This window comes from Eptatretus burgeri, chromosome 19, assembly GCF_056783735.1.
Source record: "Eptatretus burgeri isolate ZD-2024b chromosome 19, Ebu_testis_v1, whole genome shotgun sequence".
NCBI classification, from domain to species: Eukaryota; Metazoa; Chordata; class Myxini; order Myxiniformes; family Myxinidae; genus Eptatretus; species Eptatretus burgeri.
Genome location: NC_140979.1, coordinates 1,969,706 through 1,984,168, shown reverse-complemented (window position 1 = coordinate 1,984,168; position 14,463 = coordinate 1,969,706). Strand labels below are relative to the sequence as shown.

General features: G+C 35.4%; 1 protein-coding gene across 15 annotated transcripts in view; it reads right to left on the bottom strand.

Annotated features, from left to right (window-relative positions):
- LOC147008395 (tubulin alpha-1C chain-like) overlaps positions 1 to 14,463 on the bottom strand; it is a 78,931-nt gene that overhangs the window by 62,995 nt on the left and 1,473 nt on the right. For 7 of the 15 annotated variants that reach the window (XM_085865004.1, XM_085864991.1, XM_085865003.1 and 4 more), the window contains one exon: positions 14,094 to 14,316. The exons of 1 other annotated variant lie outside the window; for it this stretch is intronic. Coding sequence is in view for 5 of the 14 variants with exons in the window: in XM_085864997.1 (XP_085721123.1) it covers positions 13,795 to 13,960; positions 14,094 to 14,316 (389 nt within the window). In the remaining 9 variants the exon portion in view is untranslated. Of the gene's footprint in view, positions 1 to 13,794; positions 13,961 to 14,093; positions 14,317 to 14,463 lie in introns of all 15 variants that reach the window. 7 more of the 15 variants (XR_015053415.1, XM_085864997.1, XM_085864996.1 and 4 more) reach the window with 2 other exon arrangements.

Sequence of the window (14,463 nt, the reverse complement as noted above, 5' to 3'; positions counted from 1 at the left end):
ACCGGATAGCTTCATTACATATATACATGTATATATATATATATATATATATATATATATATATATATATATATATATATATATATATATATATATATATATATATATATATATATATATATATATATATATATATATATACACACATACCGAAATATGATACTTTGAAGAAGGGTTACCTGTTCTGATGGTTTGCGAGTTTTCAATTAAATTACCGAATTTTTCTTTTTTGGTAAAATAAATGAAGGTCATAGGATGTAACTTATTCTAGCAACTAATGTAATAAGTAAAATAACAATTTCTGGGATTATTAAGAAATAATACATACCTATTTTTTTTTTATTACTGCTCTATTCATTGCCTGTCAGATGCTGAAAAGCACGAAAAGAGAGTTTTATCAAACAAATTCTTGGACGTAAATTTTCAATTCAATCAATTCTGGGAGTAACAAAAAGCTCTCTAAATTCTCCAAAACTGTTTTTACTGCCTTCAAAATTAATAAAATATTTTTAAAATACCTGGAAAAATATTTAAAATTTTTTTAAAGAAAATTAATTTTTTCATCAAATTCAAAAAAGTTTGACGTGCAGTCGGACAAAAATGCAAAATTACTCGAAACGAAAGCCATGCATGTTTTCAATAATTTTTAAATACTATTATATCTGTATCACTGTGCCCAATTTGTAAATAAATTTTAGTGAAAATAATCTGATGCACAGAAGAATAAAAGCATTTTTTTTTAAACGTGACGTGCAGTCGGACATTTGGGTTGGAAAGTTCGGTCAAGCCGCTGTAATTAAGTATCCACCCGGATCATCTCAATTTTTTTTACATTGATTATTGGAAAAACTTGAATAATTTAATACATGTAAATATGAGTTATTGATAAACGAGTCATTTTGTGAGGGGATTTCATAGTCCAAGGCTCTAAAAATGCAATAAAACAAGAAAAAAATAAAAATATGCCAGAATGTGCAATATCATGCGAATCCACCACTGACCGACACAAATGCTGATTTTCTCAGACGGTGGGTGACAACCTTTTGATGAGATGAGAAATTTCATATAGAATGTTTTATATGTTGTATTTTTGCATGGTCTAATATATGTCATATATGAAGGTGAAACAAGAAAAAAGGCCAATACTGGGCATGTATATTCAATTAAAATCCTGTAGATTCAGTAATTTTTTTCATGGACCCATGAACCTACATATTTTAAGGTCCTATGGAACAATGTCTGTGCAATGAACCAAATTTCATGACCAGTAGTAGTCTTTGTGACTTTCAAAAATGCCACTCAAGTCAGGGTGTGCCCTACAAGAGGGGTGGGAAGCACTTAAATGCACTGAGCCTCAATGGGGAAGATTCATCTTAAAAAATTATCAGATCCGGATCCGGATTTGAATCTTCACCAAAATCTAATCAACTCTTCCTCGTCACACACCAAACGTGTCCAACAAGTTTCGTCTGAATCCGTCCCCAACTTTTTGAGATATCGTGCGATATATCGGTTTCACCCAATCTCTCAATGGTGAAGATTCACCTCAAAAAATTTATCAGATCCGGATCCGAATTCGAATCTTCACCAAAATCGAATCAATTCTTTCTTGTCACACACCAAACATGTCCACCAAGTTTCGTCTGAATCCGTCCAAAACTTTTAGAGATATCGTGCTATGTCTCACTTTCGCCAATCTCTCAATGGTGAAGATTAACCGAAAAAAATTATCAGATCCGGATCCGAATTCGAATCTTCACCAAAATCGAACCAATTCTTCCTCATCACAGAACCAACGTGTCCACCAAGTTTCATCTGAATCCGTCCACAACTTTTTGAGATATTGCGTGCTATATATCGGTTTTTGACCTGATATCTCAATGGTGAAGATTCACCTAAAAAAATTATCAGATCCGGATCCGAATATCTTCACCAAAATCGAATCAATTCTTCCTTGTCATCACACATCCAACGTGTACACCAAATTTCGTCTGAATCCGTCTACAACTTTTTGAGATGTCATGCGATATATCGGTTTCTGACCAGATATCTCAATGAAGATTCACCTAAAAAAATTATCAGATCCGGATTCGTATCTTCACCAAAATCGAATCAATTCTTCGTCGTCACAAACCCAACGTGTCCACCAAGTTTCATCTGAATCCGTCAACAACTTTTTGAGATATCGTGCGATATATCGGTTTCGCCCAATCTCACAATGAAGATTCACCTAATAAAATTATCAGATCCGGATCCGAATTTGAATCTTCACCAAAATCGAATCAACTCTTCCTCGTCACACACCAAATGTGTCCACCAAGTTTCATCTGAATCGGTCCTCAACTTTATGAGATATGGTGCGATATATCGTTTTTGAGCCTAATATCTCAATGGTAAAGATTCACCTAAAAAAATGATCAGATCCGGATTCGTATCTTCACCAAAATCGAATCAATTCTTCCTTGTCACAAACCCAACGTGTTCACCAAGTTTCGTCTGAATCCGTCCACAAATTTTTGAGATATCGTGCTATATATCGGTTTAGCGCAATCTCTCAATGGTGTAGAATCACTGAAAAAATTATCAGATCTGCATCCAGATTCGAATCTTCACCAAAATTGAATCAATTCTTCCTTGTCACACATCCAACGTGTCCACCAAGTTTCATATGAATCCGTCCACAACTTTTTGAGATATTGTGCTATATATCGGTTTAGCCCAATCTCTCAAGGCGAAGCGCATGTCAGTGGTTCCAAAAGCGCATGCAGGTTTGTGAAACGGTTTCAAAAATGTCAAAAAATGAGGATTGTTCCATTGCCTTCTCACGATATTTTCCTGAAAGTGTAAGTCCAACTGAGTTCAGAACAAAAAACCGTATAGCTTCATTACATATATATATATATATATATATATATATATATATATATATATATATATATATATATATATATATATATATATATATATATATATATATATACATACCGAAATATGATACTTTGAAGAAGGGTTACCTATTCTGATGGTTTTGCGAGTTTTCAATTAAATTACCGAATTTTTCTTTTTTGGTAAAATAAATGAAGTTCATAGGATGTAACTTATTCTCGCAACTAATGTAATAATCAAAATAACAATTTCTGGGATTATTAAGAAATAATACATCCCTATTTTTTTATTACTGCTCTATTCATTGACTGTCAGATGCTGAAAAGCACGAAAAGAGAGATTTATCGAACAAATTCTTGGACGTAAATTTTCAATTCAATCAATTCTGGGAGGAACAAAAAGCTCTCTAAATTATCCAAAACTGTTTTAACTGCCTTCAAAATTAATAAAACATTTTGAAAATACCTGGAAAAATATTTAAAAATTTTTTAAAGAAAATTAATTTTTTCATCAAATTCAAAAAAGTTTGACGTGCAGTCGGACAAAAATGCAAAATTACTCGAAACGAAAGCCATGCATGTTTTCAATAATTTTTTAAATACGATCATTATATCTGTATCACTGTGCCCCATTTGTAATTAAATTTTAGTGAAAATAATCTGATTCACAGAAGAATAAAAGCATTAAAAAAACAAAAAACGTGACGTGCAGTCGGACATTTGGGTTGGAAAGTTTGGTCAAGCCGCTGTAATTAACTATCCACCCGGATCATCTCAATTTTTTTACATTGATTATTGGTAAAAACTTGAATAATTTAAGACATGTAAATATGAGTTATTTAAAAACTAGTCATTTTGTGAGGGGATTTCATAGTCCCAGGCTCTAAAAGGGCAATAACATTAGAAAAAAAATAAAAATATGCCAGAATGTGCATATATCATGCGCATCCACCACTGATCGACACAAATGCTGATTTTCTCAGACGGTGGGTGACAACCTTTTGATGAGATGAGAAATTTCATATAGAATTTTTGATATGTTGTAATTTTGCATGGTCTAAAATATGTCATATTTTAAGGTGAAACAAGAAAAAAGGCCAATACTGGGCATGTATATTCAATTAAAATCCTGTAGATTCAGTAATTTTTTTCATCGACCCATGAACCTATATATTTTAAGGTCCTATGGAACAATGTCTGTGCAATGAACCAAATTTCATGACCAGTAGTAGTCTTTGTGACTTTCAAAAATGCCACTCAAGTCAAGGTATGCCCTAAAAGAGGGGTGGGAAGCACTTAAATGCGCTGAGCCTCAATGGTGAAGATTCATCTAAAAAAATTATCAGATCCGGATCCGGATTCGAATCTTCACCAAAATCGAATCAATTCCTCCTTGTCACACACCCAACGTGTCCACCAAGTTTCGTCTGAATCCGTCCCCAACTTTTTGAGATATCGTGCGATATATCGGTTTCACCCAATCTCTCAATGGTGAAGATTCACCTCAAAAAATTTATCAGATCCGGATCCGAATTCGAATCTTCACCAAAATCGAATCAATTCTTTCTTGTCACACACCAAACATGTCCACCAAGTTTCGTCTGAATCCGTCCAAAACTTTTAGAGATATCGTGCTATGTCTCACTTTCGCCAATCTCTCAATGGTGAAGATTAACCGAAAAAAATTATCAGATCCGGATCCGAATTCGAATCTTCACCAAAATCGAACCAATTCTTCCTCATCACAGAACCAACGTGTCCACCAAGTTTCATCTGAATCCGTCCACAACTTTTTGAGATAGCGTGCTATATATCGTTTTTGACCTGATATCTCAATGGTGAAGATTCACCTAAAAAAATTATCAGATCCGGATTCGTATCTTCACCAAAATCGAATCAATTCTTCCTTGTCAGAAATCCAACGTGTCCACCAAATTTCGTCTGAATCCGTCTACAACTTTTTGAGATATCGTGCGATATATCGGTTTCGCCCAATCTCTCAATGAAGATTCACCTAAAAAAATTATCAGATCCGGATCCGAATTCGAATCTTCACCAAAATCGAATCAATTCTTCCTTGTCACATGCCCAACGTGTGCACCAAGTTTCGTCTGAATCCGTCAACAACTTTTTGAGATATCGTGCGATATATCGGTTTCGCCCAATCTCTCAATGAAGATTCACCTAAAATAAATTATCGGATCCGGATCCGAATTTGAATCTTCACCAAAATGGAATCAACTCTTCCTCGTCACACACCAAACGTGTCCACCAAGTTTCATCTGAATCGGTCCACAACTTTATGAGATATTGTGCGATATATCGTTTTTGACCCGATATCTCAATGGTGAAGATTCACCTAAAAAATGATCAGATCCGGATTCGTATCTTCACCAAAATCGAATCAATTCTTCCTTGTCACAAACCCAACGTGTCCACCAAGTTTCATCTGAATCCGTCCCAAACTTTTTGAGATATCGTGCGATATATCGGTTTAGCCAAATCTCTCAATGGTGAAGATTCACTTTAAAAAATTATCAGATCCGGATCCGAATTCGAATCTTCACCAAAATCGAATCAATTCTTTCTTGTCACACACCAAACATGTCCACCAAGTTTCGTCTGAATCCGTCACCAACTTTTTGAGATATCGTGCGATATATCTGTTCAGCCCAATCTCTCAAAGTGAAGCGCATGTCAGTGGTTCCAAAAGCGCATGCAAGTGGTTGAAACGGTTTCAAAAATGTCAAAAAATGAGGTTTGTTCCATTGCCTTCTCACGATATTGTCCTGAAAGTGTAAGTCTAACTGAGTTCAGAACAAAAAACCGGATAGCTTCATTACATATATACATGTATATATATATATATATATATATATATATATATATATATATATATATATATATATATATATATATATATATATATATATATATATATATATATATATATATATATATACACACATACCGAAATATGATACTTTGAAGAAGGGTTACCTGTTCTGATGGTTTTGCGAGTTTTCAATTAAATTACCAAATTTTTCTTTTTTGGTAAAATAAATGAAGGTCATAGTATGTAACTTATTCTAGCAACTAATGTAATAAGCAAAATACCAATTTCTGGGATTATGAAGAAATAATACATACCTATTTTTTATTACTGCTCTATTCATTGACTGTCAGATGCTGAAAAGCACGAAAAGAGAGATTTATCGAACAAATTCTTGGACGTAAATTTTCAATTCAATCAATTCTGGGAGAAACAAAAAGCTCTCTAAATTCTCCAAAACTGTTTTAACTGCCTTCAAAATTAATAAAGTATTTTGTAAATACCTGGAGAAATATTTAAAAATTTTTTAAAGAAAATTAATTTTTTAATCAAATTCAAAAAAGTTTGACGTGCAGTCGGACAAAAATGCAAAATTACTCTAAACCAAAGCCATGCATGTTTTCAATAATTTTTAAATACTCTTATATCTGTATCACTGTGCCCCATTTGTAAATAAATTTTAGTGAAAATAATCTGATGCACAGAAGAATAAAAGCATTTTTTTTTTAAACGTGACGTGCAGTCGGACATTTGGGTTGGAAAGTTCGGTCAAGCCGCTGTAATTAAGTATCCACCCGGATAATCTCAATTTTTTTTACATTGATTATTGGAAAAACTTGAATAAGTTAATACATGTAAATATGAGTTATTGATAAACGAGTCATTTTGTGAGGGGATTTCATAGTCCCAGGCTCTAAAAAGGCAATAAAACAAGAAAAAAATAAAAATATGCCAGAATGTGCAATATCATGCGAATCCACCACTGACCGACACAAATGCTGATTTTCTCAGACGGTGGGTAACAACCTTTTGATGAGATGAGAAATTTCATATGGAATGTTTTCTATGTTGTATTTTTTTTGCATGGTCTAATATATGTCATATATGAAGTGAAACAAGAAAAAAGGCCAATACTGGGCATGTATATTCAATAAAAATCCTGTAGATTCAGTAATTTTTTTCATCGACCCATGAACCTATATATTTTGAGGTCCTATGGAACAATGTCTGTGCAATGAACAAAATTTCATGACCAGTAGTAGTCTTTGTGACTTTCAAAAATGCCACTCAAGTCAGGGTGTGCCCTACAAGAGGGGTGGGAATCACTTAAATGCGCTGAGCCTCAATGGGGAAGATTCATTTAAAAAATTATCAGATCCGGATCCGAATTCAATCTTCACCAAAATCGAATCAATTCTTCCTTGTCACACACCCAACGTGTCCACCAAGTTTCATCTGAATCCATCAACAACTTTTTGAGATATCGTGCGATATATCGGTTTCGCCCAATCTCTCAAGGCTCAGAGCATGTCAGTGGTTCCAAAAGCGCATGTAAGTGGTTGAAACGGTTTCAAAAATGTCAAAAAATGAGGTTTGTTCCATTGCCTTCTCACGATATTGTCCTGAAAGTGTAAGTCGAACTGAGTTCAGAACAAAAAACCATATCGCTTAATGACATATATATATATATATATATATATATATATATATACCGAAATATGATACTTTGAAGAAGGGTTACCGATTCTGATGGTTTTGCGAGTTTTCAATGAAATTACCTAATTTTTCTTTTTTGGCAAAATAAATGAAGGTCATAGTATGTAACTTATTCTAGCAACTAATCTAATAATCAAAATACCAAATTCTGGAATTATAAAGAAATACTACATACCTATTTTTTATTACTGCTCTATTCATTGACTGTCAGATACTTAAAAGCACGAAAAGAGAGATTTATCGAACAAATTCTTGGACGTAAATTTTCAATTCAATCAATTCTGGGAGCAACAAAAATCTCTCTAAATTCTCCAAAACTGTTTTCAATGCATTCCAAATTAATAAAATATTTTGTAAATACCTGGAAAAATATTTAAATTTTTTTTAAAGAAAATTAATTTTTTAATCAAATTCAAAAAAGTTTGACGTGCAGTCGGACAAAAATGCAAAATTATTCCAAACGAAAGCCATGCATGTTTTCAATATTTTTTTATACTATCATATCTATATCACTGTGTCCCATTTGTAATTAAATTTTAGTGAAAATAATCTGATGCACAGAAGAATAAAAGCATTTAAAAAAAAAAAACGTGACATGTGGTCGGACATTGAGGTTGGAAAGTTCTGTCAAGCCGCTGTAATTAAGTATCCACTCGGATCATCTCAATTTTTTTTACACTGATTATAATCTTATAATCAATAATTATTGGGAATAACTTGAATAATTTAAGACATGTAAATATGAGTTATCGATAAACTTCTCATTTTGTTAGGGGATTTCATAGTCCCAAGCTCGAAAAAGACAATAAAACAGGAAAAAATAAAAATATGCCAGAATGTGCAATATCATGCGAATCCACCACTGACCGACACAAATGCCGATTTTCTCAGACGTTGGGTGACAACCTTTTGATGAGATGAGAAATTTCATTTAGAATGTTTTACATGTTGTATTTTTGCATGGTCTAATATATGTCATATTTTAAGGTGAAACAAGAAAAAGGCCAATACTGGGCATGTATATTCAATAAAAATCCTGTAGATTCAGTAATATACATCATAGACCCATGAACCTATATATTTTAAGGTCCTATGGAACACTGTCTGCGCAATGAACCAAATTTCATGACCAGTCATAGTCTTTGTGACTTTCAAAAATGCCACTCAAGTCAGGACATGCCCTAAAATAGGTGTGGGAAGCACTTAAATGCGCTGAGCCTCAATGGTGAAGATTCACCTAAAAAATTATCAGATCCGGATCCGGATTCGAATCTTCACCAAAATCGAATCAATTCTTCCTTGTCAAACACCCAACGTGTCCACCAAGTTTCGTCTGAATCCGTCAACAACTTTTTGAGATATCGTGTGAGAAATCGGTTTCGCCCAATCTCTCAATGAAGATTCACCGAAAAAAATTATCAGATCCGGATCCGAATTCGAATCTTCACCAAAATCGAATCAACTCTTCCAGGTCACACACCAAACGTGTCCACCAAGTTTTGTCTGAATCCGTCCGGAACTTTTTGAGATATTGTGCGATATATCGGTTTCGCACAATCTCTCAATGGTGAAGATTCACCTAAAAAAATTATCAGATTCGGATCCGAATTCGAATCTTCACCAAAATCGAATCAATTCTTCCTTGTCACACACCAAACGTGTCCACCAAGTTTCATCTGAATCCGTCCACAAGTTTTTGAGATGTCGTGCTATATATCGGTTTTGCCCAATCTCTCAATGATGAAGATTCACCGAAATTTTTTTTTAATCAGATCCGGATCCGAATTCGAATCTTCACCAAAATCGAATCAATTCTTTCTTCTCACACACCCAACGTGTCCACCAAGTTTCGTCTGAATCAGTCTCCAACTTTTTGAGATATCGTGCTATATATCGTTTTTGACCCGATATCTCAATGGTGAAGATTCACCGAAAAAAATTATCAGATCCGGATTCGTATCTTCACCAAAATCGAATCAATTCTTCCTTCTCACAACCCCGTGTCCACCAAGTTTCATCTGAATCCGTCCACAACTTTTTGAGATGTCGTGCTATATATCGGTTTGGTGCAATCTCTCAATGGTGAAGATTCACCTAAAAAAGATTATCAGATCCGGATGCGAATTCGAATCTTCGCCAAAATCGAATCAATTCTTCCTTGTCACACACCCAACGTGTCCACCAAGTTTCGTCTGAATCCGTCCCCAACTTTTTGAGATATCGTGTTATGTATCTGTTCAGCCCAACCTCTCAATGGTGAAGCGTATGTCAGTGGTTCCAAAAGCGCATGCAAGTGGTTGAAACGGTTTCAAAAATGTCAAAAAATGAGGTTTGTTCCATTGCCTTCTCACAATATTTTCCTGAAAGTGTAAGTCTAACTGAGTTCAGAACAAAAAACCGTATAGCTTCATGACATATATATATATAAATATATATATATATATATATATATATATATATATATATATATATATATATATATATATATATATACATACCGAAATATGATACTTTGAAGAAGGGGACCCTATTCTGATGGTTTTGCGAGTTTTCAATGAAATTACCTAATTTTTCTTTTTTGGAAAAATAAATGAAGGTCATAGTATGTAACTTATTCTCGCAACTAATGTAATAATCAAAATACCAAATTCTGGGATTATTAATAAATAATACATACCTATTTTTTATTACTGCTCTATTCATTGACTGTCAGATGCTGAAAAGTACGAAAAGAGAGATTTATCAAACAAATTCTTGGACGTAAGTTTTCAATTCAATCAATTCTGGGAGTAACAAAAAGCCCTCTAAATTCTGCAAAACTGTTTTATCTGCCCTCTACATTAATTAAATATTTTTTAAATACCTAGAAAATATTCAAATTTTTTAAAAACAAAATTGATTTTTTTCATCAAATTCAAAAAAGTTTGACGTGCAGTCGGACAAAAATGCAAAATTACTCTAAACCAAAGCCATGCATGTTTTCAATATTTTTTAAATACTATTATATCTGTATCACTGTGCCCAATTTGGAAATAAATTTTAGTGAAAATAATCTGATGCACAGAAGAATAAAAGCATTTAAAAAAACGTGACATGCAGTCGGACATTTGAGGTTGGAAAGTTCTGTCAAGCCGCTGTAATTAAGTATCCACTCGGATCATCTCAATTTTTTACATTGATTATTGGAAATAAGTTGAATAATTTAAGACATGTAAATATGAGTTATTGATAAACTAATCATTTTGTGAGGGTATTTCATAGTCCCAGGCTCGAAAAGGTCAATAAAACATGAAAAAATACGCCAGAATGTGCATATATCATGCAAATCCACCACTGACCGACACAAATGCTGATTTTCTCAGACGGTGGGTGACAACCTTTTGATGAGATGACAAATTTCATGTAGAATGTTTTATATGTTGTATTTTTGCATGGTCTAATATATGTCATATTTTTAGGTGAAACAAGAAAAAAGGCCAATACTGGGCATGCATATTCAATAAAAATCCTGTAGATCCAGTGATATACATCACAGACCCATGAACCTATATATTTTAAGGTCCTATGGAATGCTGTCTTTGCAATGAACCAAATTTCAAGACCAGTAGTCGTCTTTGTGACTTTCAAAAATGCCACTCAAGTCAGGGTATGCCCTAAAATAGGGGTGGTACCCACTAACATGCACTTCCCCTCAATGGTGAAGATTCACCTAAAAAAATTATCAGATCCGGATCCGGATTCGAATCTTCACCAAAATCGAATGAATTCCTCCTTGTCACACACCCAACGTGTCCACCAAGTTTCGTCTGAATCCGTCGCCAACTTTTAGAGATATCGTGCTATGTCTCACTTTCGCCCAATCTCTCAATGGTGAAGATTAACCGAAAAAAATTATCAGATCCGGATCCGAATTCGAATCTTCACCAAAATCGAATCAATTCTTCCTTATCACATGCCCAACGTGTGCACCACGTTTCATCTGAATCCGTCCACAACTTTTTGAGATATGGTGCGATATATCGGTTTCGCCCAATCTCTCAATAGTGAAGATTCACCTCAAAAAAAATTATCAGATCCGGATCCGAATTCGAATCTTCACCAGAATCGAATCAACTCTTCTTCATCACACACCAAACGTGTCCACCAAGTTTCATCTGAATCCGTCCAAAACTTTTTGAGATATCGTGCTATATATCGTTTTTGACCTGACATCTCAATGGTGAAGATTCACCTAAAAAAATTATCAGATCCGGATCCGAATTAGAATCTTCACCAAAATCGAATCAATTCTTCCTTGTCACATGCCCAACGTGTGCACCAAGTTTCGTCTGAATCCGTCAACAACTTTTTGAGATATCGTGCGATATATCGGTTTCGCCCAATCTCTCAATGAAGATTCACCTAAAAAAAATTATCGGATCCGGATCCAAATTTGAATCTTCACCAAAATGGAATCAACTCTTCCTCGTCACACACCAAACGTGTCCACCAAGTTTCATCTGAATCGGTCCACAACTTTATGAGATATGGTGCGATATATCGTTTTTGACCCGATATCTCAATGGTGAAGATTCACCTAAAAAATGATCAGATCCGGATTCGTATCTTCACCAAAATCGAATCAATTCTTCCTTGTCACAAACCCAACGTGTCCACCAAGTTTCATCTGAATCCGTCCCAAACATTTTGAGATATCGTGCGATATATCGGTTTAGCCAAATCTCTCAATGGTGAAGATTCACTTTAAAAAATTATCAGATCCGGATCCGAATTCGAATCTTCACCAAAATCGAATCAACTCTTCCAGGTCACACACCAAACGTGTCCACCAAGTTTCATCTGAATCCGTCCCCAACTTTTTGAGATATCGTGCGATATATCTGTTCAGCCCAATCTCGCAATGGTGAAGCGCATGTCAGGGGTTCCAAAAGCACATGCAAGTGGTTGAAACGGTTTCAAAAATGTCAAAAAATGAGGTTTGTTCCATTGCCTTCTCACAATATTTTCCTGAAAGTGTAAGTCTAACTGAGTTCAGAACAAAAAACCGTATAGCTATCGTGCTATATATAGTTTTTGACCCGTTCTCTCAATGGTGAAGAATCACTTAACAAATTATTGTGGCCGGATCCATCTTCGAATCTTCACTACAAAATCTAATCAGTTTGTTCGTCCTTGTCACACACCGAACGTGTCCACATAATTTCAACCGAATCCATAGACAACTTTATGAGATATCCTGCACACAAACAAACAAACAAATAAACAAGAAGACGTCATGCGGAGCACGAGACTTGCAAGATCCATAAAACAAATTTGACCTTAAAAATAATTGGTGGTTGAATCCAATGACCAAATATACAACTCCTCTTCAAATTTCATTTCAATCGGATGAAAATTTAGGATTTTGGAAATCTCACCTAAGTTGTTGACCTTTAAACTCAAACACAATAGGCTTCTTCCTTATGACAAACTCTACCATGTGGTGAACGTTCGTGAAGATCACTTTGAAATTGTGACCTGGAGGCGACAAACAGACAGGCAGGCAGACAGACAGAAAGGGGTGAAAACATAACGTCCTTCCACCTTCGGTGGTGGAGGAAAACAAAAACTCATATCTTCTTCAAAAGGAGGTTAAAACCCCCTCCTTACAAATGGAACGATTCCTTGTTGTTTTGTCTGCCTTAAACTGGGTCACATGTGGTGGAGAGGTCTCATGGGAAAACATGAATGCCCAAAATGTCTACCGGCCAAAGTGGTGGTCACATCTTGGCGACGTTGAAATGGTCTTTCCCACAGACTTTGTAAGCGATGTCCCATACGTAACGGTATTGTCCCATACGTAACATTAAAAAATTACTTGTGAACTAATCATCCACATATTTTAACCTTGAAATACAGGATGTATGACCAACACATGATGGATTAGAACTTCGAGAAAATGGTTTTTAAAAAATTTCAGAGCTTTCAGTGTGACCTTTAAAAAATCCATGTGGAATTGTCTTGTATGGGACATCGCTTATTTAGAACAGGTCTCATTTGCATAATTAATGAAGTGAACAATTATTTTTTTCCTTGTGTTAATTAAAAGCGCACGGCAGTAGAGTAGTCACGTCCATATAAAAAAATCGTTCCAAAGTTTGGTTTAATTCACTATGGCACCATTTCAGAGTGTCCCATACATAACACCTAATTTGCATAAATGTTAATTAGTTTAGTGATGTCACACCTTAAACCTATGACTTTGCCATTTTTCTTTCAAAGATGAATAAAATTTCACATGGAGACATCAAAATCTCATTGAAATTCGAGCTGCGGCATGAATATGAAATTCTACCATCTCAGGGGAACCTCCTGTTGGACTTGCCCTTATTTTGAGGGTACACCTGCTTATGGATGTAGTCTTGAAGCAGGTCCATGATCTTTGGTCCGACGGTGCAGTGGCCCCGTGCGTAGTTGTTGGCTGTGTCCTCCTTGCCCGAAATAAGTTGCTCGGGGTGTAAAAGTTGTCGATAAGTACCGGCACGCACTTCATCCGGAGAACGGCACAACCTCAACGTCAGGATGAAGGTAAATGACCTCACAATCTGGAAGTTCAGAAAGAGGAGAGAAATGGGAAAGAAGAGGAGAAGGAAGGAGAAACTTATGGACAGCTTGCTCACCGATCACGGTGGGTTCCAGATCGACGAAGATGGCCCGAGGAACGTGCTTCCCAGCACCGGTCTCGTAAACGAAGGTGTCAAAAGAGTCGTCGCCACCCCCGATGGTCTTGTCACTTGGCATTTGTCCATCAGGATGGATCCCATGCTCCAGACAATAGAGCTCCCAACACGAATTGCCGATCTGTACACCCGCCTGGCCGATGTGGATGGAGAAGCACTCGCGCTGTGGGACACACGGACACCACGGTGATCCTAGTGGTTTAACCAATGTTCGCAAACCACAAGAAAATTATCTATCTAGATACAACTTCCACCACCACCACCCACATATCAGTTTCTAAGCACCAGCGCCCACACACAAACACCCAAA